The sequence below is a fragment of the Onychostruthus taczanowskii genome, unplaced genomic scaffold, assembly GCF_017590055.1.
Source record: "Onychostruthus taczanowskii isolate IOZ18803 unplaced genomic scaffold, ASM1759005v1 scaffold174, whole genome shotgun sequence".
Taxonomy (NCBI): domain Eukaryota; kingdom Metazoa; phylum Chordata; class Aves; order Passeriformes; family Passeridae; genus Onychostruthus; species Onychostruthus taczanowskii.
In genome coordinates, this window is record NW_024498951.1 from 944,126 (window position 1) to 969,581 (window position 25,456).

The following is a 25,456-nucleotide window of genomic DNA, read 5'->3' on the forward strand; positions in this document are numbered from 1 at the left end:
AAGAGGGGAAGAAACACCATCAAATAATGTTTCCCTGGGACCCCTGTGCGCTGCCTGTGTTTTATACTGCGCCAAAACAACTGACAACTGGGATTGAAGGAGCTCCAGGAGGAAAACTGCCACCCCCCAGATTGAAGGAGCTCCAGGGGGAAAACTGCCGCCCCCGACTCTCAACATCAGCTAGCCGGGGAAGAGAAGCGGCAGATTTGGCACCCAACGTGAGGCAAGATAAGATCATTTTACGAGCTCCTTTTATGACTCTAAGAAGAGCCCATCGGTGAATTTTATGGCTCTGTGGACTTTTTCCGCCCTTCCTCCTCACTCAGAAGCCGAGAAAGAAAGCTTGCGGAAGACTCAAATGAGTCAGGGCTTTGCGCAGACAGCAGCAGAGAAGTAGCTGTTGGGCTCCTGCACAAAGCAAGGTGCTTGCACTGGGACAAGCACACCAGTGACCCACAGTGGCCGCGCCCTCAGCCTTGGGAACGGGTTTTGGAGCACCGGGAACACCCAAGTCACTGGAGGCAGCAAGCCGAGAAAGTCCCCAGTCTTTCAGCAATCAGAACATCAGTTTCAGCGCACCCTGATGGGAAGTGAAACTGCTGTGGTGGTCAACCAGCGTCCCTCACCCGGCAGAAGAGGGCTGGCCAGGTAGAAGCCGGTTGTCTCGTCTCCCAGAAGAACCAGCCAGAGGCCCCGCGGTAGTGGGTGAGCTGTGCCCTAGCAAGCCGAGAAAGAGAAAGTCCCCAGTTTGTCAGCGATCAGAACACCAGTTTCAACGCACCCTGATGAGAACTGAAACTGCTGTGGTGGTCAACCAGCGTCCCTCACCCGGCAGAAGAGGGCTGGCCAGGTAGAAGCCGGTTGTCTCGTCTCCCAGAAGAACCAGCCAGAGGCCCCGCGGTAGTGGGTGAGCTGTGCCCTAGCGGGGGGGTTTTTTGTCTTTTTTCTTTTTTCTATCCCCGGTGGGTGGAATTATCTCAAGGGCCCGTGGCCAGGCCCGTGAGGATCTTCATCTCTGTCAGTTTCCCTCTCTCACCTCATCAGCTGACTCTCCCCTTGTCCTTCTAAGAAGGACAGGAGTGAGAGAAAAGATTTTCACAGGGCAGCAGCACACGGAAATTCCCCTTTTCCCTTGTCCCTCAGACTTTCCGAAAAAACCTTTCCCCCACTCCTCCCTCGGAGCAGCTGGCCGCACTGCTCTGAGCGCCCGGCCATTCGCTGTCCAGGCCTTACTAGGGAACTGCAGTGAGTCAGGCCCCCCACCCAGCTCTTTGTCTAAGACGGAGGATGGCCACTCTATCTTAGACACGCTTTCCTCCCTTGTCTTCTTTTCCCGCCTGATGTTATCCGCCAACCCATCCCCCTTCCAGGGGGTCACATTCCACGAGGAATGTTAGCCCGTTTCCCACTGAGGGGGAGGGGTGGGTCTGAAGCAATGTCTATCCTTCTTCCAGTTCCACCTCTGGGGAGTTAGATCCCAATCCGACTTCTCTCCAGGGCCTCTCTCCTTAAGAGCCCCACCCCTGATGTTATCCGCCAACCCATCCCCCTTCCAGGGGGTCACATTCCACGAGGAATGTCAGCCCGTTTCCCACTGAGGGGGAGGGGTGGGTCTGAAGCAATGTTTATTCCTTCTTCCAGTTCCACCTCTGGGGGGGCAGATCCCAACCCGACTTCTCTCCAGAGCCTCTCTCCCTTAAACCCTCCCTCCCCTCAGTGGGGGGAGAGCCCTGCAGGACAGAGGGAGAACTTGGAAACCTGATCTGGTAATCGTTGTTTTGCCTTCCCCCACAAGGCAGTGATGCCCAGATCCACCCTCCTTTCTCAGCCCTAAATCACTTTGCAGCCACCAATTGTTTATAGCACTCTTTGTGGAATTCGGATTTAATTAGCATTTAATTTTTATGAAGACCTTTTAGATGATTTTAAATTTTAAAGACCTTAGTAAGAAATTTTTAAAGTATAGATTTTTGAATTTTAGTAATTATAAGAAACAATAAGTAAGCAGAAAACCAAAAGAACAATTTAGAACATGTTTTGTTATTTTTAAACAATTTTATATATTCTTAATAATTAAGGTGTTTTAAGTTTTAACTTTAAGAAGTGCTGCTCAAGTTTCCCTATCCAATTCCTAGTCAAACCTTACCCAATGTTCCTTTTAATTTTTATATTACTATAAATTGGCAAAGGCGCAAATTTTAATTCAGTTTATATTTTTACAAGATTGACAAGTTTAAAAATTAAATTATAGAATTATCCTTTAAACTCTGGGTATTGCCTTTTTGCAAAGGGCCCTGCAAAAGGCCATACTCAAAGTGATGATATTAAAGGGTGAACGTAAGTTTTTGTTTAAATTAATTAGAAGTTTTGTAACAATTGAATTTTAATAATAATTAGTTTGTTAATTTAAAAAGTTGTTAATGTGACTTGAAAATGCAAAACACCTTTTCAAAGGTTTTTAAACAGTGTTTTTTGCGAAAAAAAAATTATTCATTTGATTAAAGTAATAAAGTTTGATTACTGTACTTAATGTGACTTGAAAATGCAAAACACCTTTTCAAAGGTTTTTAAACAGTGTTTTTTACGGAAAAAAAAAAGGATTATTCATTTGATTAAAGTTATAAAGTTTGATTACTATACAGGTTTTCAGTTTTGAAGAATTAAATGTATTTGTTTTAAACATATGTTTTTGTATGGTTTCTAAAAAAAAAAAAAATGAATTGTTTGTTATATTTGAGATCATTTTGGAAAATTAACCCAGTTGTTAAGTTGTATGTTATAGAAAGAAGAATGTTATAACTACACCGAAATCTACTATGCTGCATTTGATCATGATCATTTACTGGACTGAATTTCCTTGAAGAGAGAAAACCTTCAAACTTGAGTTTCCCAACAGAAGAACAAGATAACTGAAGTTTTGAAACAGAGAAGATCAGACAAATTGATGCGAAGCACATCTCATTACTTTGCTTTGTGTTATAAAATAAATTGTAGTTGTATTAATAAAAGAAATGTTAAATTCTTTTTGAGCCTGTCACTTTTAAGTTTCAGTTTGACAATTTAAGAGTAACCTTTTTATTACCTTTTGGACCCAATTTTTATAAATTAATTATTCAAAAATTAAGATATTATTTCACAATGAAGTGAGAAAATGAATAAAATTGTAGTTAAAGAATGTAATCAGTAATAACAAGACGGCAGAGACACATAACAGCGGACCCCGACAGGTCCAGGCAGATCACGAAAGATAGGCTGGTGCTGCTACCTGGGGAGATCTTTAGGACTGGAATACCTGTTGGGAAGTGCCACAGCACGCATTTGCTCTTGAGCAAGAAGCAGGACCAGCTGGTGCGTGGGAATGAGTGAAAAGGCTCAGGATATGGGGCAGGGTTATCACATGAACAGATGGGCTGTGCTGGTACTCTGGGCATCTATGAATTCACGTGTGCTTTTGCAAGCTTTAGTCCATACTGACTGTGGGTAAGAAAAGGGACAGGGCTGGCTGTGTTCGTGTTTTACATCAGTCCTGGTAGTAATACATGCAGGTACTGTGGCAGGCTGTGCCCCCCCTGTGGCAGCCTGCACAGCTGGCCTTGTCCATGTCCTTTGCACACTTGTATATACTGCAGGTAAGTATTTGTAAAAATCAGTAAGGACAGTTATTTTTCTGTTTCCACATAATGCTTTGTCTATCTCCTCTCTCCTACGTGCTCTTTGTGTTTTACTTGCCCAACCTATCACACGGCTTCTCCAGCCTTCTATGGATTCCTTTGCACTCTCGGAGACAGTGCCAAGGTCCCGCTGGCGCCGCCGGCGACTCTGCCATTGCCTAGGGCAGCCCTGGGTCGGGAAGCGGCACCCCAGCGGCCGCAGGGGGCCACCCGCGCCCGCAGAGAACGAAGCCCCAGCTGCGCACCACCACGCCAGCCGCCACCTGAGGACAAAGCGCGTTCCGAGTCGGCGGCGCCACCGCCGCCCCTCCCCACGCTTCTACTCGCCAGGGGCCGCCGCCGCCCCGAGCTCCTCCCCGGGGCAGCCCTTCACAGCGTTGTAGAAGCGGGGGAGCGGGCGGGGGCGGCGCCGCAGCGGGCGGAGCGCGGCCGGGGCCGGGGCCTTCTCACACCTGCAGGTGCGCGGGCACCTCTTTGAGCCCGGGCTGCGCCCCTGGCACCCCAGCGCTGCTGCTGCCCCATCTCCCGGTGTCCTGCCGGCGGGAAAGGCCTGCTGCCAGGCAGGCGGCAAAACACGGGCTAATGGATTTTGAGTAGGGTGGTAACTTATTTCCACTGGATTGTAATGCTTTAGGGTAACGCCAAAACTTAAACCAGCTTTTAAACGGATTAATGTTTTGTTGACCATGTTTCACATCTCTCATGATTTCACCGCACAGCTGCCAAGCACCAGGTAGCCACTTGCACACTCCCTGAGCTCAGGGAGGCAATCAGAAGGGTAAAAGCTGAAAAATTTGTCAGTTGAGATAAAGACAGTTAAATAAGGATACCAAAAGCCTTGCACACAACCAAAGCAAAACAAGGAATTATTTCACTGCTTTCCATGGGCACACAGATGTTCAGACGTCTCCAGGAGAGCAGGGCCCTATCATGTGTGGTGGTGATTTGAGCAGACAATCATCATCAATCCTAATGTCTCACCTTTTCTCCTTCTTTCCCCCATGTTATACATTGGGGGTGTCGCATGGTCTGGAAATCCCTTTGGTCACTTTGGGTCACCTGTCCCAGCTGTGTCTCCTTCCAACCTTTCATGCCCCACCAACTTCATCACCAGGGTAGAAGTACAAAAAGTTCTGTGTAAGCCTTGCTCAGCAATAACAAAAATATCTTTGTATTATCAACACTGTGTTCAACACAAATTCAAAGCTCAGCCCCAGACCAGTCACTGTGAAGAAAATTTACTATCTCAGGCAAACAGCATAACAACCTGACCAGATAAAAGGCAGTGTGTACTTCAGCATGACATCTGCTTGCTTCTGCTTCAGTCTTGAAAACAAATACTTATTTTGGCAGGAACACATCCCTGGAGATTGTCTTGTCCAACAAGCTGTGTGTGGTCCAGCATGAATGCCCAACAAAGAGGGGCAGACTGTGCAGGAACAGAACAGGTCCAGCAGAACTTGGAAGGTGATAACATAGTTCAAGTCCAATTACTTCTTTTGGCTGGTTTATTTTAAAATGCAGAACGAATTGTTCTCATACTTTTCATATATAAGTGCTAGATTTTTTAAGCTATGTGTTGGAAGATAGCATGTAAATCATAAATTTACTGACCACATCAAAGGAGTTATTTAAGAGTGGGAAAGAAGACAGGCCTGCCTGTTACCTTCATCTATGGAGCATGATTTGAGTGCCATGTAAAACTTGTAGCACTGAAGAACTATATCCCACTGTGAAGAGAAGTCAAACAAAGTAGTTAGGTCATGCTGCCTCTTTGTTCAGCATTCTCTCAGAGCCACTGCTAGGTTTTGCAACTGTAAAAGCAATTGTTATGGGTTTCTGCATCTAGAGTGTAAGATTTTTACCTCTCTGTGACAGCAATGATCTGTCTCTGTCTTTTCTAGAACATGACGTCAGATAAGGAGTTTGCAGAAAACAGCAATTTTTCGCCAAAAGCCAGCACCAGCAAGCTGCTGACAGATGCGTCTCCCGACTCCAAATGCCCCATCTGCCTGGATAGATTTGACAATGTCGCATATCTAGATCGCTGCTTGCATAGGTTCTGCTTCCGCTGCGTCCAAGAATGGTCAAAAAACAAAGCAGAATGCCCGCTCTGCAAGCAACCCTTTTTTTCCATTTTCCATACGATTCGTGCTGAAGATGACTTCAAGGAGTACATACTCAGCCCTTTGGAAACAAGCTCTTTTGCCAGCCCCGATGGCCGGAGGTTTCGTTACCGCACTACCTTAACGAGGGAACGCCGCACGCGCGGTTCCCCTTCCCTGAGGATGCTGTCCCCTCCGGATAACGGGATGTTGTTTGAAGGGCTGTCGAGCGAGCCAACGCGACACAGACACAGAGAGATTCAGCAGATGATCAGGAGGCTGGCCTCAAGGAGAAAGGCTAGCGCGGAGGGCAGATCTCTGCGGCAGATTCAGGAGGAGGACATGATCACCTTCCTCAGGGCTCTGTACTGCACCGGCGTGCGCATCCGCAGCATTCAGGACGGCGGGCGATACCGAGAGATTTCGGCAGAGTTCTTCCGCCGCAACCCTGCTTGCCTTCACCGCTTGGTTCCTTGGTTGAAGCGAGAACTTACAGTCCTGTTTGGTGCCCACGGGTCTCTGATCAATATTGTGCAGCACATAATCATGAGTAACGTGACTAGATACGATCTGGAAAGTCAGGCTTTTGCTGATGATTTAAAGCCGTTTCTGCTGAATCGGACAGAACACTTCCTGCACGAATTCATCAGTTTTGCTCGCTGTCCTTTTAACTTAGAAGCGTACGATCAACACGCCAATTATGACTGTCCTGCGCCATCATATGAGGAAGGAAGCCACTCAGACTCATCAATTATTACCATATCTCCAGATGTGGTGTACCCGCAAGGGCCAGAGAGTAGTTTGTCTATTCCTGGTCTTGGTCAGGCCCCGTGGGATGATGAAACTCCAGGGCCTTCCTATTCCATTTCAGAGGAGGTTCGTGCAACCATAGCTTCTCCTCTGGAGTCATCGGAAAGTTCTGATGAGGACTCTGCCTCAGGGAGCCGAAGAGCCAAGCTGCAGACGGAGTTACAGGCTAATGCAGACTCAAACGACAGCGGCTCTTCCTCAGACAATTGCGTCATTGTCGGGTATGTTAAGCCCTTAGCTGAGAGGACACCAGAAGTGGTTGAGCTGTCCTCTGACTCTGAGGAGTCCATCAAGGAAGAGAAAAGGGAAGATGTCAAGAAACAGCGACCAGTCCAGTGTCACAGCTGGAGTGACAGTGAACCAAGCAGGAGCTTCTCACCACATTCCCCAACATATAGGGAGGATGTAGGAAGTTGTAGAAGCTGCTTATCTCCTGCAGTCGAGAAGATGGAATCAAAAGAGGATGAGAAGAACAAATGTAAAAGAAAAGATCTGCCTCCACAGGACTTGAGTTGGAGCCCCTCTCCAGGGAGTGACGCAGTTTGCTCCCCTTGGAATCAGAGATTGTCTAAAAAGGGGAAGTCTAGAAGCCCACAGTCTTGTTCACGGGACAGTCGAGGCAGTCATGGCCATCGGTCTAGAAGGGAGCACCATAGCAAAAACCAACTTAAACGGAAACGATCGAAAAGCAGAGATAGTAGCAAACATAGGAGCAGAAGAAGCAACACAAGATCAAGGGCTCATGACACCAGGTCCTCTCTGAAGAGCCAGAGTGGTGAGAGCACTCCATCCAGAGAAGTGAGCAGATCACGTTCACGCAGCAAAGGCCGCAGTAAAAGGAGATCAAGAAGTAGAGACAGTGATCGCTATTATGTAAGAGACAGTTATCAAAGTAGACACCAGTGGGGTTCTGCTTTCTGTAGTCGAAAGGTATTTGGAGACAGCTATGAATCCTCCAGTAGAAGGAGGACCCGGTCTAACACTCTTTATTCACGGCAATCTGCTAGTCCAGAATACAGGATACGATCATTTATTGAGAGGACAGATCTGCATAGCCAGAGGGGACTCCATGAGAGACACTTTTACTGTTATGAAAGATGCAGATCAAGGAGTCGGTCAAGCAACAGATCAAGGACTCCTCCTGGAGGAGCTGACAGAATGAAAAGTGAGAAGCCTGGTGGAAAAAGGAAGTACAAAACTCGCCACCTGGAGAATGCATTCATGGAAAGCACAAGTCTAGAAAGAGAAAATGAGTCTAAGAAAACTTCGTCAAAATTTGGTGACTGCTGCAAAAATGAAGATAGCCTGTCAGACAATCGTGCAAGCAGTGAGACAAAGCGTAAGAAAAGGAAGAAGAAAATGAGGAGTCCAAGTGTGGAGATAGTCTATGAAGGAAAAGCAACAGACACAACGAGGCATCTTAAAAAGAAAAAGAAAAAGCATAAGAAGAAACACCGGAAACATCACACGAGTAACTCAGTACCTTCTTCTCCAGTGGTGATTACAATTGATAGTGATAGTAGCAAGGAACCAGAAGGTACCGAATGGGACAGCAGTATTACGTGGACAGGCACAACTCAAATAAATGAGAGGGAAAATGAGTCTCCATCTCCTGTGTTGATGAGGAGAGTATGTGAGGAAACTGGAGGAGTAGACAAAAAGTATGGTAACCCTGCCACAAGGGAAAACTTAGATGATGGAGATAGAAATGCTGATGTGAAACTTCAAGAAACAGCAGCTGATCAGAGTGTTACCACAGTGAATGCCAGCAGTAACACCCTTCACACAGAAACTGTAACCAGTTATGTTCAGGAAGCACCAGCAGCGCCTTCCAGTCAACCGCCTTCCCCCAGGACTTCCTTCCTAGAGTGTCCAGAGGGAGAGCCATTGATACTGAGACTGCCAAAGAGACTTGTCAGCAGATCCTCGTGGTTTGATTTCCCAGAAGAAAAAATGTAGTAGGCTTTCCTTGGAACACTTGTTCAAACTGTGAATTTAACAACTTTCTTTTTCCCCTTGAAAACTAAAATGTCTGATAGGGTTTCTGTCCGTTAAAAAGATGTCTAGGAAATGTATAAAACTTTTGAATGTGTATGCACTTTCAAGTCAAAGAAGATAGAATATTGCTAGTCTGTAATTCTAAAAGTTTGTTAGAGGACTGTTTGGGCGTTTTAATTTCATAAAGCCATCCACAGAGTATTTCAAAGTTTTGTGTAAATCAAACGACAGAAAAGGAGCACAAAACAAGAGCCTGGAAATGCATTTTATGGGGATTACTTCTTAGACCAGGAAAATGTTGTTTAGTTCATAAAAAGTGATTCAGTCTGAATTCCAGCTTCATTTCAATCTCTGGTTTAAGCTGATGTCTGCTGAAAAGCAGTCAGTGATTTCTACAGAAATTCTCACATGACTTTGAGTAATTTTAAGGTAAGCTTGTCAAAATCTGAATAAAGCAATAAGGTTTTTTTTGTTGTTATTAAATACATTTGCATATATACTGTGTGTTTTGCAAATGGAGTTTTTCCTTTTGTTTTTGAGTGTTTCATGTATTCAGACCATTGGATATTTTTGCAGTCAAGACTACTTCAGGTTGGAAGGGTTGTCTGGCGTTCAGCTGGTACAAGCCTTCACTGAAAGCAGGAACTTTGATAAGATTGCCTGGGATTGGTTCAGTTTTGAGTTTTCCCAAAAGCTGGATGGCCGCTCTGTCCTGCCTTAACATAGGAGTATTCCCTTGGGAAACATTTTTTTTTTCAGATTTCTTTTTTTTCATTTCCCTTACTGGAGCCTGTGCATTCTGCTTTGCGTTCTATAACTGTGCAGCTTTCAAGAAGTCTTTTCCTCTTCTTTATGTCCTGTGGCTGCATACTTGAAAAACATCTGTCTTGTCTAGCCTTGGCAATAAAACTCTTCCTCCTGACTTCCTTGAAATAACCAATATTCACCCAGCTCAGCATATCCTAGATGTCCTGCTGCAGGTATGTGCAATACACAGGGCTCTGGCAGGGTTTTGTTTTCCTGGTTTGGTTGTTCTCTGTGTGCACAGCAGAAGCTCTGAGGGCTGAATGAGGAGGATACCTTCTCTGTCTCTCCTGCATTATCTCCATGAGTTTTGTATGTTTGACCTTGGCTGGTTGCTTGCCAGGTAGTGAAGTTTACTGTCTCCCCAGGATGGGGGAGAAGGTAAGATGGGAAAGCTGGGTTGAGGCAAGAACAAGGTAGAGTACTGTCACTAGCCAGATAGAGTTGGATACAATTAATATATTCTGTTGCCAATGAAAAATTGAGTGGAGGGATAAGAAACAAAGGCAAAACAAACAAATTTCCCTTTCCTTCTCAACTTCACTCTTTCATATAGACGACTCTACCTCCTCCTCCCCAGCTGTGCAGAAGGATGGGGAATGGGTATTGTGTTCAGTCCATCACATTCTTGCTGCTTCTTACTCCTTACACTGTTCCTCTGCTCTAACATGGGCCCTTTCTACAGGTGTGCAGTGCTTCTGAAACAGATTGCTCCAGCTGCCAGGAAACCTGTTCCTGTATGTGCTCCTAAGCACAGGCTTCAGCTCCTGACAGGAGCCTGTTCCTGTGTGAGATCTCCATGGGCTGCAGCTTCCATCAGGGCATCTCCACCTGCTCCACAGTGGGGGTTTTCCACAGCCTGCAGGTGGGTCTGTGCTCCACTGTGGTTATCCAGGGGCTGAAGGGGGCAGCTTGTCTCACCATGGTCTTCATCACCTGGAAGTGCCCAGGCTGTGGAGAAGGGCTGCTCCTCCCAACCAGCCGGCACAGGTTGGCTGAGCCTGAGAGGCAATCAGAAGTCCCCTCCACAGTCAGTCACCTCCACTCTTGCCCCTGAGAGTATCTCTGGGCTGCAGGGGTCAGGTTGGTCCCTACCATGGGATTAGGTTTCAGGGAGCACAAATGTCTGAAGGAGTCAGGGCACTGGGAGGCCCAGGGGCCACATAATGTGAACTGTCATGAGCTTGCTGTGCTCCGTTCTTGTTATTGGCTGCTAAGAGCTCTCTGGCATCTCCTGGGAATGAATGTGGTGGCTCCCTTTGTTCTGTTTAGCCCTGACAGCCTCTCCAAATTCGCCGAGGGCAGTAGCTCAGGGTCTCAGGTGTCCCTGGCAGATGGCTCAGGGATTTTTGCTGCAAGTGCCCTTTACTGGAACCCTTGGTCCATTCTGGGATCCCATCCCGAGCTGGGATATCCTTGGCATAAGTGGGACTTCTACACCCAGAGTGCTGGGATGGAGGGTGCAGGATATTGAGGAGAGGGCAGGGCAAGGGGAGCTATTGCAGTAAATAGAAGGGAGAAGTTTGATACAGCCCTTACAGTTGGTGATGATGTGGTTTGGAGTCTCTGGGTGAAGATGAAGGGATGGAAGAAAAAGCAGATGTCTTCTATCAGTTGCCCAGCCAGGATTCCAGTCCCAGAGAAGTTATTTTAATAGGCAATTAGGAGAAATCTCTGGATCAGCAGCCTTTGTCCTTGTGGCAGATTTCAACTTTCTAGAGACCAGCTGGAAATGCCTCCTGCTGTGGTGAGCAGATTTGAAAAATTCCTACAGTTTGTGGGAGAGAACTTTGTATTACAAGTACCCAGAGAGGCAACTAGGAAAGATGCCCTGGACTTGCTGGTTTGGAATGGAGAAGGCCTGGTGGGAGATGGCATGGTCTTGGCCACAGTGATCAGGAAATGGTTCAGCTTAAAAATGTCAGCACAATGAGGAGAAGAGAACTGCAAAGTTGCTTCTCTATTTTGAGAGAGCAAACATTGCACTACCCAGGAGTCCCTTGGGAATCTGCTCTTGAGGCCTCAGGAGCTGCATGCTGCATGGGATCTGCTGCAAACACTGGAAATTAGCAAGCTGTCAGAAAATATTCTCAATACTTAAAGACATTTACATTGCATTACATTACAAATATGGGAAACCTCATTTGGTTGTTTTTCATGACACTCATTACTAGGAAATTTTCATTAAAGCGTGAAGGGTGTCTAGGGCAGTGAGCACAACTGCGGAAAATAAGTGTGCTACAGGCAGCCATTGCTTCCCAGTACTGCTTTGTGTAAACCAGCTCATCACTCCCACTGCACCTACCTGCATAGTGTGAGTAAGCAGTGTGGCTTGGTGTCAGCTGCTACTAAGAATTGTACGTGCATAGCGAAAGCATAGGGGCTTAGCCCCAGCTGGCAACTAACTACCGTGTAGCTGCTTACTCAACAACACCCTACCCCAGTGGGATGGGGAGGAGAACTGGGGGGGAAAAAGAAAAGTGAAACTTTTTGGTTAACAGTTTAATAATTGAACTGGAGTAAAATATAATAGTAGTATTAGTAATAGCAATAAAAGAGAGAGAGAGAGAGAACCAAAGAAAAGTAAGTAATGTACAATACAATTGCTCACCACCTGCTGGCCAATGCCAAACCCAGATAGGCCCTCTTCTGCGTGACTCCTCCAGTTTATATACTGAGTGTGACGTTCTATTTTGTGGAACATCCATTTGACCAGTTCAGGTCCCCTGTTTTGGCTGTGCTCCTCTCCACATTTTTGTGCGCTTCCTCACTGACAGAGCATGAGCCACTGAAGAGTCCCTGGCTCAGAGTAAGCACTCTTAGCAGCAACCAAACCATTGGTATGCTATCAGCATCATTCACATACTGAAACACTGCTGTACCTGCTTCTAAAAAATATCTACTCAAATTCCAGCCAAAACCAGGACAAGGACTGAGCTGCATTAATCAGCTCAAGGTAGGAAATGAGATTTATCAATCCTCTTCTGGAGTTCCCTGGCATAATTTTGTAGGCTTAGACAAGACCTCAGCCATCAGTTGTGTTGGATTTAGCAACGCACATAACCTTATCCAGGGCTATTTGACTTTCCCTGGATATTCTGCCTATTTTCCATGTGCCTTTTGAGAAGAAGATGTTTTACCTACCAGACCTGGTATGTAAGGCCCTGGACACTCTTGATGTGTTTCTTTCAGGTTAAGGTTTTTTATTCCCTGAGACCAACATGTGGGAGAAACACAGTGTTCTCAGGAGGTTAAACAAAGGTTTACAGGCAGACTTTAGAAAATAAAGGTACCTGGCAAATTTTAAAACAATAGACATAAAGCATTTCACAAGGCATTGACTTACCAAACTCTAACCCATCCATCTTTAAGTTACCCAGATTTCAAAAAGTTAGAGATAGGGTGTTTGTACAACTGCTTTTATCTGCTTTGGCCTCCTGGAACCCTCCCCTCCACATGGGGCTTCTGCTATGCCAATGGCTGATAACCATTCTGGAGCTGGACTGGAGGCTCCAGGGAGGTGGGATATGGAGAAGTGCATCATCCCACTTTCTTCAGAGCTTGCCTTGCCACCCTGCCACCCTGCCACACACTTTGGTTGTTTTGAGCAAGTAATGATTTCTCCAGTCTCTCACTCTGAGGTAACTTGAATCCTGAGACATGAGAGCAGAGTTAAAATAAACCCAGCAGAGTTATCTTGCTGTACATGCATGCAGAACATACTCGTGTAGGCCTGGGATCTTGTTTACAGTTCATCCTGTCAGAAATACATAATAACCCAGGGTGCTCTGCATGGGCCTACTCCTTTGGTACCCACCTGCTGTGCTTCAAATGAGATTCTAAGGTTCATCACATTGAAGGGAAACTGCAGGGATGAAGCATGTTTCTGTCTCCAAACTGGACCAGAATCCAAAAGGTGGCTGCAGAAAATGCTGCTGCTGCTGTCATGCATATCTCTTGAACATTTTAGTGGTAGATGAATCATCAGCAGTGCCACAGATGCGCAGTGACTCAATTTTAAGAAGTTTCAAGTGTCAGTTTCCAGTAAGCTGGAACTATCTGCAGTTCAACAGATAGTTGTTTTATATTTCTATAAATATAAAATTTGTATTTATATTTCATGGCCTTTGGCATGGAGTGACAGAAGACCTGTGAACATCCCAAGCCTAGCTAGGCAACCTGCTCATCTAAGTATGTTGTCAGTGGTCTCCAAAACAGGAACTAAATTAACTGAAGCAAGCCTTTTGTTATTAGCAAGGGCTGAGGAAAAGTCCCATCAGGATATTTTGGAATGCTGAGTCCTGAAGAATTTTTTGCTCAAGGTTTGTAATAACCAACTACACATCCAAGTTGGTCTTTAGTCCTGATGGATAACATATGAAACAGTGTGTGTGGCAAAAATACCATTTATCTTTTGAAAACCTGTAGCCATTAGAGATCAGATATCCATCCAGTGTGTTATGTGCAGAACAAGTCACAGCCAAGTGACAAGCTGCTGTCCAAGGCACTGAGATGAACATCAAGTGCATAGGGGAAAAGACATGCAGAGCATAACTTTTTTTTAAAGATCATTCACCTCGTGTGTGTAGCTGGGATGGTAAATTTAATCCTCCGCAAATTACATGAGCCAGGTCACACAGCTCCTCCAAAACAGAGTGCCTTGAAGTCATAGCAGTTTCTTGTCTGTGAGCTGAAGAGTCAAAAATGAATGTACATACATGCACACGTATGTGTATGCTCACCTGCATGCATTATGTTTATGGGAAGAGAGGGAGTGAGACTAGGGGGTAGAGCACGAGTAAGCTGATAGATGCCTCTTGCACCCTTGGAGAGGAGAATAGCAAAAGCAAATACTGTGCATCTCCTGCATGCATTCCTATTTAATTTGGATATACAAAAGAAGGAAAAAGCCCCAAACAACAAACCACTGGATGGATTGGTGTTTTGTAAGATTTATGAACTACTAAATTTAGAAAAGTCATTTTACTCTTGGTGGTGTATTGCAGGCTCTTGTGCAAGAGTCAATAAGAAAAAAAAAAAAGTAAGTTACTTTCTCTGTGAGAGCATGTACAAGCAGCATAAAATAGGTTCAATTAATCTTTTCAGCTACTGAATTTATTCTGGATAGACAAAGCATATATCAGATTATATGTCCTAGAAAGGTAATCAGCCTTATAAAATGCTTCACAGTTCTGCTTTTCTCATTATTGTATTTCAGATAGTTTTCTGAATGGGAAAACTGTTCAAGCAAAATGTTAAATAGCATTCATTTGTCATTTTCTTGCACAGACCAGGCAACATCCTGCAGAATTTTGAGATACATGGTCATTAGGAAGCTTGTATTGAACTGTTAATCTTTTTTTGCTCTTTTTCTCATGTAGTCTTCCTTTGTAATGTTTAATTTCCCGAACTCCTGCTTCAATTGCTACAGGTAAAACTCTGCAGGAATCATACAGATGATTAAACACAGAGGACCATCACAAGATAGTGATTGAGCTCTGTTCGGGTAACCTGCAGAGGCAATCTCTACTGCTTTACCTCTAGCTATAGATGTTTCTTCATGGCAACCACCTATGCTCCAAACCACATCACCAGGATCATTGCAGAAGAAACCGTAATTTTAGGCTGAGGCATTAGTGAGTGGAAACAGATTTTATCATTTCCTTTATATTGTTCATTTTTTTTCAAGAAGGAAAAAGGAAATGTCTACATTTTCCATGGCAAGTTGATGCAGAGATAACTCAGTAGGACTCTTTGACTTTTGCTATTAATTAGGTCATAGTAAACAATTGGCTTAAATAGTCCCAGGTTAAAAAAAAAAAAGGAAAAAATAAAATGTGAACTAAAGAGTTCAGCTATGAAACAGAACTTCATGTTGTTTAAGGCACAGCCTTTTGCGCAGGAATCTCAGTTTCAGAGGGAGATTTGTTACACTATCGTCATTACATACTAGATGCCGTTGCCCACTTTAAAATTAATGCAAGAATTTCAGCGTTCCAAAGTATGATTAAATACCACCAATTTCTTTTATTTTATTCCAAATTTTATATTCCTTTATGTGAGGTATGCTATTTACTGCCAGATTTACACGGCCAGGTTAGAGTGATCATCCTTGGTAATATTAATAATCCTTGTTTTAACATGTCAGAATTGTCAGAAGTTAATTGCACTATTGCTGTCTTTTTGCAGAGACCTATTGATTGCTACAGGGCAGTGATGGAAGACAGTGAACAGTCAAAAAACAGTCTTGTGCAGGAAACAACCAGGACCACAATGAAGATTGTGACCACAGAACAAGTTGCTGTCACAGAATACCCCTACCATATCCCACAGGTCAAACAGGTGAATAATGATCTCATCTTCTACACAGCACTGAGCAGATGTGCTGAAATAGTATGCAGCATATTATCTGTGTTGTAACTACAGCTGCCAGAGATAGTTTCTTATAAGAATGCCTTGTTGTCACCAATTAGAGAGCATAATGATCAGTTCCAGTTCCATCATAACTGAAGCTCCAAAAAAAAAATATTTTATCAATGGTTATCTGCATCTCTACAAAATGGCTAAGAGCCATAGAGCGGGCATTTTTGCTCTGCTCTTTCTTCTCCTCTTTATTAATCCTTTCCTCCTTTTAGCATGTTTTCCATTTGTTTTGCAGGTTCCCCAAATATCTCAGATATTTGATCAGATAGGGCAATATGGGCAGAGTATGAATCTTGTGAAGTTAATGTCAGGGCCCTTAGGACATTGCAATCCAGCCTTCTCCCCTGTTCTTGTCTGTCTACACTGATGTCCAGCTCTGACATGGTGCAGCCATTAGCCTGGGGTTGTGGTGTTGGGGTGCCAGGAGCTCCCCATCACTTGGGGGCTGTGCATCAGCTCAGCACCACTAGTTTGTTCTTGTGCCCAGACTCCCAGCTCCTCAGCCAAGCAGCCAGCTCTTGGCACTTGCCAGTATTTGGTGGAGGTGGAAACTGGTTCATCTTCCAGTTACCTTAGCTTTTTGCTGCATGCCTTGAATCTGGTTGCATGCTGCTCTGCTTTCAGGTCCTGAAATATTACATTGCCAGTACCACTTAACAGTGATCTAACAGGAGAATCTAGAAAATTGTCAGAAGAACAGCTTTGTGTCAGCCCTGCCATGGTTTCATGTTGACTAAAAAGGGCAGGGAAGTAAATGTCTCTGCAATGGTGAAGTTTCCTGCACAGTTTTCCTTCCCTGTTTTTCCATGGTCTTTCTTACATTAACTTAAATTTGTCCGTGCTATGGCTTATTCACTTCTGAATGTACTTTTGCTCCATCTTCTCCGGCAGTTTGTTTTCCTTTTATTTATATTTAAGTACACAGATGTATAAGAAGTCCAGCTTAATTGCTCTGTAACTGTCAAGTTCTCTATGTGCTTAAAAGGAGGGAGAGGAACTTGTTATATGGGCAGATAGTAACAGGACAAGGGGCAATGGTTTTAACTGAGAGAGGGCTGCTTAATTTAGATATTAGGAAGAAATTCTTTACTCAGAGGATGGTGAGGCACTGTAACAGGTTGCCCAAAGAATCTGTGGATACAGCATCCCGGAAAGTGGTTAAGGCCAGGTTAGATGGGGCCCTGAACAACCTGATCTAGTGAATGCCGTCTCTGCCCATGTCAGGGGCATTGGAAGCAGATGATCTTCAAGCACAAACCATTCTATGAAACTGAAGGTGCAGAGTGAAGTTGAGAATAAGCAGAGTAAAAATTAACCAAACTGGTTATATTTTCTTTTTCATAATAGAATCCAAAGTGATATCTTTTGAGATTAAACTTTGCTAATATCTGTGGGCATTTGCTTTGCACAAGCTGTTTTTTGTAAGGGACTAAAAAAATAGAATTTCCAGTCTTTTTTCTAAAGACATCTTTATTTATAATCCAAATTGGATCTCTGATTAATAGAATTTCTCAAGAAATATGCTATTTTCATGCATCTATATACACTGGAAATATTGTAGAGCTGAAGAAATTAGCTTTTTTTCAGGAGAAGAGAGACAAATCAGGATAGAGTAAGTAATTTTTCAGCCATTTGTCTTCTGAAAACACAGTACTAGCATGCATGCCTTGAGTTGAACCCCACAGCTTCATACCTTCTAGAGATGAAAATAAGAAAGCATGGACAAAATTTGCCCAATGTCTTCTATCTGATTCTGACTCTATACATTACTATTGTTATGTTTGCCCAATTATCCAATCACAAATAAAAGGACAAACAAAATTAAATATAACAATAATTTTAATAAAATTTAAATGAAATAGTTACATTCAATAAATTGGCAGTATAATTTGGTTATAATAAAATATATTTTGGTTCGGGTAATGACGTATAAGCAAAATTACCGCGGGGTACGGAGTGCGAGGGCCTTGGGACCCCTGCCACCTCACGTACAAGCTTGCCAAGCCCAAAATTCCCCCCTTTATACTGTCTAATATCAGCATCCCCTCCTATTTTCGATTCATCACACTGGTGTCTCCACCCTTATCTTCATCTTCACCGCGCATGCGCCACCATCTTTTTTGGGGGTCGCACCACTTTTTGGGGGTCGTCCAGATGAAGGCCGCTCCTCTTCCTCAGGTGTCCTTTATTTCACTTTTGGGTTACACATGCGCACCAAGCTAATATCATATATGCCAAACCAAAGTTATATAAGCCAATATAATAAATCTTGTAAATTAACATATTTCTGATTTCTACCCAAGTTTTCCCTCTTTCAGTTAATTTTAGCAAGCTTTATCTGACTCCTTTTCCTGCCTTGAACATCTGCAAAAGATAATGGGGGGGGCGGACCTTTCCCCTCTGCTTTCCTAGCTTTTTACCATTTAACCATTTTGTTTTCTCCAAATATTGATTACTATATCCACATTAATTACTGTTTCAATTTTATCAGCACGAATCACACCTATTTATCACACTATGTGTATAAACTACGTTTAGGTTTCTTCTGAAGACCTGGTGAAGTGGAAATTCCTTTGGCAGCCTTGCAGCTTTTATGGCTCCAGAGTAAGTCTCCAGTGGAAAATGTAGCATATGGAACAGAATCAGAAAACTTCATAATGATAACAGGACATTTGAGCAGCAGTATAACTTTTGAGCTGAATCTCATAATTTTTTTTTTTTTGTGAAACAACTGCTTCTGTGAATTTTTAGTGAATGGTATATAAGTGAGCATTTGCATGTACAAAGTTTTATCAGACACAGTGAGATAGACTTAAAGACTTTCTGATGGAGTCTATCAGATTTACTAGTGAATTATTTTATTTCTACTGACTTTGTGAACTATCTTGTAGAATGGTGTTTTTATTGATACAGAGTTTGTGAGTGGCTTAATACATGGGAATAAAAATGAAAAACATTCTAAATGTCTTTCAGGTATTTCTTTTAAAGTCAAAGGCAGTGTTTTCCTAAGACATGAGTTAGAGTGGAGGCAATTCTAGATAAGCCACTCCTTCTGAATTAAAACATCTTAGAGGAATGTTAGGAATATTTATTTCATTTTAGTACATTTTAGAGATCTCAAAAAATGCCTTATTTTTCTAATTTTCCTGTTCTGGGCACTTGACTCCAGATCCCCTGTCATGTTAGTGAGAAAAACTCAAAAGTTTAATGGCAGCTGTTGCTGTGACCTAAGAAGGGCTTTGTGCAAGATGGAAGTACTGAGGGTGCTGTCTCCCTTCCTGGGGCATGGGTATAAGAGCCAGTGGTACCCTGTGCACCATTAGAAGTACCAACACAACAGAAGAGCACCCAACCACTTGTGGTGTTCTCTACTGAGTGTGGAAAGTACATTAGTAAGACAGTTATTTTCCCTTTCACTTTGTCCGCCTAAGCTAGGCTTTTGCCTGGCTTTGGGGTCCAGAAAACAAAACAAAAAAAAAACCCAAACAATAAAACCCCATCATGCAGAGAACCCTGAACCCTTCAGTTGCATCTTTCATAGCATTTCATGCCTTCTTGCTGTTGTATTTATTTTAAGTTTAAGCTTAGAATAGGATACTTGAAAGGCATTTTCTTGAATTGTGGAATTTCACAGCATTTTTGGAAGTAATTTTCTTTTCTTGAAGTACCTTGTGTGAAGTTTGCACAGCACAAGATAAAAATGTCTCCTCTATCCTCATACTTCCTGCTACTGGATGAAAACAGATATGATTGCTTAACTATCTTTACATGCAGCTTTTATTTCTATCTCCAGTTCTTAAGTCTTCTCATGGTCCCTGGTTGCAGCATAGCCTCTGCATGACTAATTGATCCATCTTCATCAGGTTGCCATCTTATTAAATGATTGTCACAATGTATAAATACAATGTTTACTGGACAATGGCATTTTAAGAGGTATTGTGCACTTGCAATTTATAATAATGGCTTTTTGTTATGAACTGCACCAATCTTTAATCTATTTGGCTGCTTTTTTCAGGAAAACAAAAACCAGATCTGTGAGTTTTGCCTCCAGTACTGTTTTGATCTCCTTGCTTCAGTCTCTGGTTATTATTGGGGTGTGGCTAGTGAATTCTGGAAAATTTGTTGTCTGGGATATTGTTAATGTCTTTCAAATACACTTTGTATGCTTTTGACTGTACTGGTTTGCACATTTCCAGACCTTTTTAGAGGTATTTTGAGTTTTGGCTAAGGTCTTCATGGTTATGGACTAATTTCTTTGGCTTTTGATGGTGCTGAAGTCATGAGCAGAGCCAGCAAGGGGCTGTCTGACAGTTTTGTTTCCAGAAACTTCTTACTAGCAATTCTGTTTCCCAGCAAGAAGTTTCCAGGTTCATGGTTTCCATACATTTGAGCAAAATATGATTTTTTGCAGGGTCTATGTCTGTCTGAGCGCTTCAGCTGTGCAGTGATACCCAGTGATACCTAAAGTGCCTCTTCTTGCCAAAGGACAATGTATTTTATAGTGTGGGGTTTTTTTTTTTTTTGGTTTTTTTTTTTTTTTTTTTTTTTTTTTTTTTTTTTTTTTTTTTCCAGCCTATCCACGCTTCCTCTGGGTGTGGCTGGACTGTGCAGCTGTGACTCGTGCTGTGACATGCTGCGACTCTTGGGGGGTCCTGTGCAGGGTCAGAAGTTGGACTTGATGATCCTGGTGTATCCCTTCTAATTCCTGGTATTGTATGACTCTATGACGCCAAAGTCACACTTCACAGCACAGGAAATGAGAACAGTGATCTGATTTCTTGGCCAAGCCCTGACAGACTGCCTTCAGAAGTAGAAGATGGGAAACTGATTTTTGACAGTGACTCAGTGTCATCATCTTCAGCCCAGCCCCAACTCAAACTATCAAACAACCTGTACTGAATCAGGTAGAAATCTGCGCCCCAGGTTTCCTGCATGCAAGCAAGTAAGTTCATGTCTCCTCTACAGCCTTGTGTGGGTGATAAAGCTATGGTTTGTCTCTTCCCCAAGACTGCAACACTACTTACATTGCAGCTTTAAGGAGCTTTTAATTATTTTGAAAATGGTCTTTCTAGTTCTGATAACTCTTAAAAATGTAGCCAAGCAAGAGTATCAACTATTAAAACAAAAGTCAGTCAGCCAGCCTTTGCTGCTCAGCTTTTGCTACCAATCTGTTACGCCTGTCACAACAAGTTGACAGATTGTCACAATAAATGGCACAAGTTTAGGATGTTGTTTTGTTTAGCCTTTGTATGAAGTGCTTTGAAACACATTTAATAGTGGAGTATAATTAAAGTATAGCAAATGAATTCTGAAAGAGGGGAATAAGGTATACAGTAGTTAAAAATTGTTAGAATAATATTTTCTATTGTATTTTGTTTACTTGGGGGGACTGCAAATTACTGCAAGTCGTTGTGAATACTAAGGAAGTAAATATTGATAAGGAACTTATTGCCTGAAAGCAAACTAGGAATGTGAATATTTCATTTACTTACTCAAATTACTTAATTGGTAATTACTACTCCTAAGCAAGATAGCGCAGCCTGCCAAATATTCACCCCATAAGGGGAAGAAAACCTGGTGTCTCTTCCAAGAAATGAAAATGCCCAGCCTTTGGTATATTTTTTATTAGGTATTCGTGTTCTGTCTGATTTTCCACAGAGATCTGATATTTTTCTTTTCCTTCTTTTTTTACATCCTGGAGAAGTCTCTGGGCAGAGATTGATTTTGGTATCAGTTCTCACTCCTCACTCCTCCTGTGTCATCATCCTCAGTGATTACACTGATGCATCAATGGCCCTTTAAAAGTTCTGCTACCATGTCTGCAGCCATGAGTGGACTCCAACCGACTCTACTGCCATCCTTTACTAATTTTGACTAATTTGGCATTGTTAAAACCAGTCCTTTTTGAAACCATTCTGTTCTAAACTCACCTTCATATATGTCCTGAACAAGAGTGTTTGAGATTGCTCAAAAAATCACCTGCAAGTGTACGAGCAAAAGTCTGATTTAATATTAAACTACAAAGCACAACAAATTCATTGTCAAGATTCACTCTACTTACAAAGGACAACTGAGGCACAACAAGGGGGGAAGCAAGCAACAACAAAACCAAACAAAATCCAGGCTATTAAAACAGAAATTAATTGAAAATACCTAAGTCTATGTGTCTGTCTGTCTGTAAAGACAATGTAAACAAGAATGAAAAAGAATGCAGCCTAAAGCTTTACAACACTTAAACTTAACAGTACTTTAACCTAACTTATGCCTTTATTTATAGCTTAACTTTAACAATCTAACAGAGAAGTAACACTTAACAGCATTTATCCTAAATTATAACTATAACTTAACCTAACTTCCAGACATATGTGCAAAGAGTATGTGTACAGACCTAGTGCAAGATAATGTACTTGTGGAAAAATTCCCCTCAGAGGTCAGTGAATATACTCACTTCAGATGCTTTTGCATCTCCAGATGGGAGTGAACTTCAGTCATTACAGTGTTTCATCCTGGCCATGGTTTGGTTTGGCACTTTCTTTGAAAGTGTGAGAACAGGAATGTTGTGCCATTCAGGCCAGATAAATATTTTCCAAGGCTGGTCATAGGAAAAACAGAGGCTTATGAGGAGTTTCTGAGAAGAGACAGTGTTTTTTGATAAGCTCAGAAAGACCTGAGCCCAGGTCTTCATGGTATTTTCAAGGACGAGGCCTAACAAGCATTTTGTTAAACACTGCAGCCTGGAAAGCTGCTAAGGGGGAATGCACCACCACAATATCTCAAGCCATCACTGTCAGCAGCATAGGCCATTGTCATTCAGACCCATGACCTTGTTCAGCCTTGATCCCTCCTCGTCTTGAATCATAGCTACCTCTTGTTCTAGTCAAATGCTTTCAGAAGGACTATTCTTTACCTTACTGTACACGGAGGACTTTCCATCCATGCCCTTGTGTTTCTTTGTCTTGGCTTTCTGCACAAGCACATTTTTCTTTCTCACAGGAGGTGAATGCCATCTGATTTCCCATCCTTCTGACTGTATCATTAGAGTTTTGGCTAATCTCATTGGTTTCCATTTAATTATTTTAATTTGACTTCTTCATGACTGTGTAATTTCTTCTTCCCACTGTACTTCTAATCACCTCCTGCCCTGTCTGGTACTCTACTAGCACTCTGTGGTGTCAGTTTCAGCACTCCTCTTTCTCTCTCTCCTTTCATTCTTAGTCAGTTTTCCAGGTTAGTACATAAGTTCCTGGGCTAATAGAGCTTTTATTACATTTCACTGAAAATTTGAATTTTCAAAGATGTGGGCAAGATTTCCAGGTCAGAGGGTGGCTAAAATGCAGATTATCAGAATATCACTAGGTTCTGATGGGGCCAAAAGGTTCTCCAAATGGTCATCCCTGCTGGCTGAACAAAGAAAAGACCTGCCAGTATTCTGCAACTGGTATAAGTGTTCTGGAGAAGTGTTCCTGGGGTGCACGGTCACCTAACTCCTCTCCTGAAGTGCTTGCCTTTCACATGTGCCAGCCAGACAGCAATGCAGTGTGGGTGTGGAAAGCTTTCACCTTTAGGGCTTGGCATATTGAAGAAGTTATGCTAGACTTCTGTACATGATTACCTTCCAGAACATTGCCAAAGCAAGCAAAAATTTTTGTGTTTTTCAAAATTAAAGAAGAAAGATCATTGATTATTTTTTGTGTAAGGAAGGGACAAGAACTGGATACCCCATATAATGTAGCTGTCTTTTAAAATCAATGCAATTAAAAAAATGGTCATGAGTGGATTAGTATTGTCATTGTTCATGTATACATACACAGAGACAAATTTTCTAGCCAAATAATCATATCACAAACAAAGACTTAGATTTCCCTTGGTTATTTCCTGTTTTTGCAAAGAACAAACACAAGGACTGGACAAGGCAACCACAACAACACAACACTGTTAAAATGCCTACTCATGCCAGAGAGGTCACTGCTGTGGATGAGTCTTTCAGGGGCTGGACATCGACTAAAATTTGTGAAAATATCTCCTCACTGAACCAGTTCAGCCTGCATAGGTGAGTGTACAGATCACCCCGTTCAGCACTGCTGTAAGATTCAAAACAGGACAAAGGTTTCCAGGGACCTTCTTTGTCTTGGTTGAACACTGCCCATCTCTCTGTACTGAGTCAAACAGCTGCAGCATGACCTCTCAGTCAATTTGTTCAAGACCTCACAGGCCATGTTGTGGTGCTTGCCAAGAGAGATGGTGCTTTTTGTAGAGGTCTTGTCCTCTTCACAGGCAAGAGTCAAGGCCAGCAGAAAAGACATATTGTCCCCACCCTTTTGCTGATGTGGAATTGAAGGATGAAACTGAAGGATGAACTGAACCATGATAGTTAGCCAAAGTCAGAGAGTACTGAGACACATCAATCTGAAACAGATTCACCAGGATCTGACCCAGAAGAGGTTTCCTTATAGTTTGTCTCAAAGAGAAACTGCTTGAAATGATGGGCAGCAGAAACACTGAGATTCAGTTTAATAAAATTAATATACATGGTAAAATTATTTCCCCTAGCAATAGTGCAGTCAGTTTCGTAGAAGAACAAGAGAAAAAACACAGTTCATGAATAAAGCAATCAAAGGAAACAGATGAAGTAAGTATATTAATTTAAATACTCATGTGAGTTTCACTAAGTTCCTAGGAAATAATGAACTATAGGCAATGGCATCCCATCTTCAGTGGTGGTGGGTTTCTAAAGAAATTAATGTTAAAGTATTTGGTTGAAAAACATTTGAATAATTTAATTTATGTTTAGTAGAAATGTTTAGTAGAGAGGGAGTGGCTCTTCAGGCCTGTTGCTTAGATTTCTGAAATCAGTGGAAATGGTGCTATATAATTATTTTGGTATTAGCTCAGCTTCACAATGGGGCAAGCAATGTGATCTGCAAGCTGACAAAGACCAGAGGGTGCACTAGACCTCAACAGGCCTGCTGTTTACCTCACATCAGTAGAGCAAAACCTTTTTACAAAATTGAAAATCTAACTAGCTCCCTGTGTGAGTAGTTACAGGCTTTGGATACCCATAAGGACTGTTTCTGACACCTGAAGTTTATACAATTCCCATAGTATTTGTCAGACAGGCTTGTAGAACTGATCCACCATGCATCCTCTGTCATGTCTTTTATCCACATTCTATTGATACCATCCTCACAGTTCTATTTATTAGATTTTCAAATGATATAGCCTTAGATAAACAGCAAGGTTTCCCTTCCAAGGCAAGATATTATTTATAAAAAGACACAGATATTCACAGAGCTCTGTGGCCCTGCATTTTGTCAAGCAGTGTTCAGAGCTCAGGAGAGCTTCTGTTGCCTCACATTTACTAAATAGCTTCCATAAAATCTCCTGTTTCCTTCTTCCCTACTAGGTTTCTCACATTTAAGTAGTCTTTCCCCCACCACATATATTCTTTCTACAATGAGCACTACCACATATGTAGATAAAACAAGACAGAATAGGAATCTAGATTAGGAATAGGAATTTAGAATAACATTTTTGCCCTAAATGAAATTTAATCTTAGAATACATATTTTCCTTCTGTGATTTGTTTTCTTTTGTTTTGTTTTCCTAATCTCGTTGTTTTTATCAAAGGTTGTTCATTTACAGAGC

General features: G+C 42.5%; 1 protein-coding gene across 4 annotated transcripts; it reads left to right on the top strand.

The window, feature by feature from the left end:
* The first annotated feature begins 4,091 nt into the window (after nucleotides 1-4,091).
* Nucleotides 4,092-20,312, top strand: TOPORS (TOP1 binding arginine/serine rich protein, E3 ubiquitin ligase). Of its 4 annotated transcripts, none has more exons than XR_005952336.1 (5): nucleotides 4,092-5,138; nucleotides 5,576-9,013; nucleotides 10,074-10,253; nucleotides 15,578-15,730; nucleotides 18,350-20,312. XR_005952336.1 is itself a non-coding variant. In XM_041400189.1 (2 exons), the coding sequence occupies exons 1-2, from the start codon at nucleotides 5,079-5,081 to the stop codon at nucleotides 8,543-8,545; spliced, it is 3,030 nt and encodes a 1,009-aa protein (XP_041256123.1). In that variant the 5' UTR covers nucleotides 4,092-5,078; the 3' UTR covers nucleotides 8,546-9,064. The 4 variants fall into 4 exon arrangements, 1 of the variants encoding a protein (XP_041256123.1); XR_005952338.1 differs by having other exon boundaries at nucleotides 20,223-20,312; XR_005952337.1 differs by lacking the exon at nucleotides 18,350-20,312 and having other exon boundaries at nucleotides 15,578-17,816.
* The last annotated feature ends 5,144 nt before the right edge of the window (nucleotides 20,313-25,456 follow it).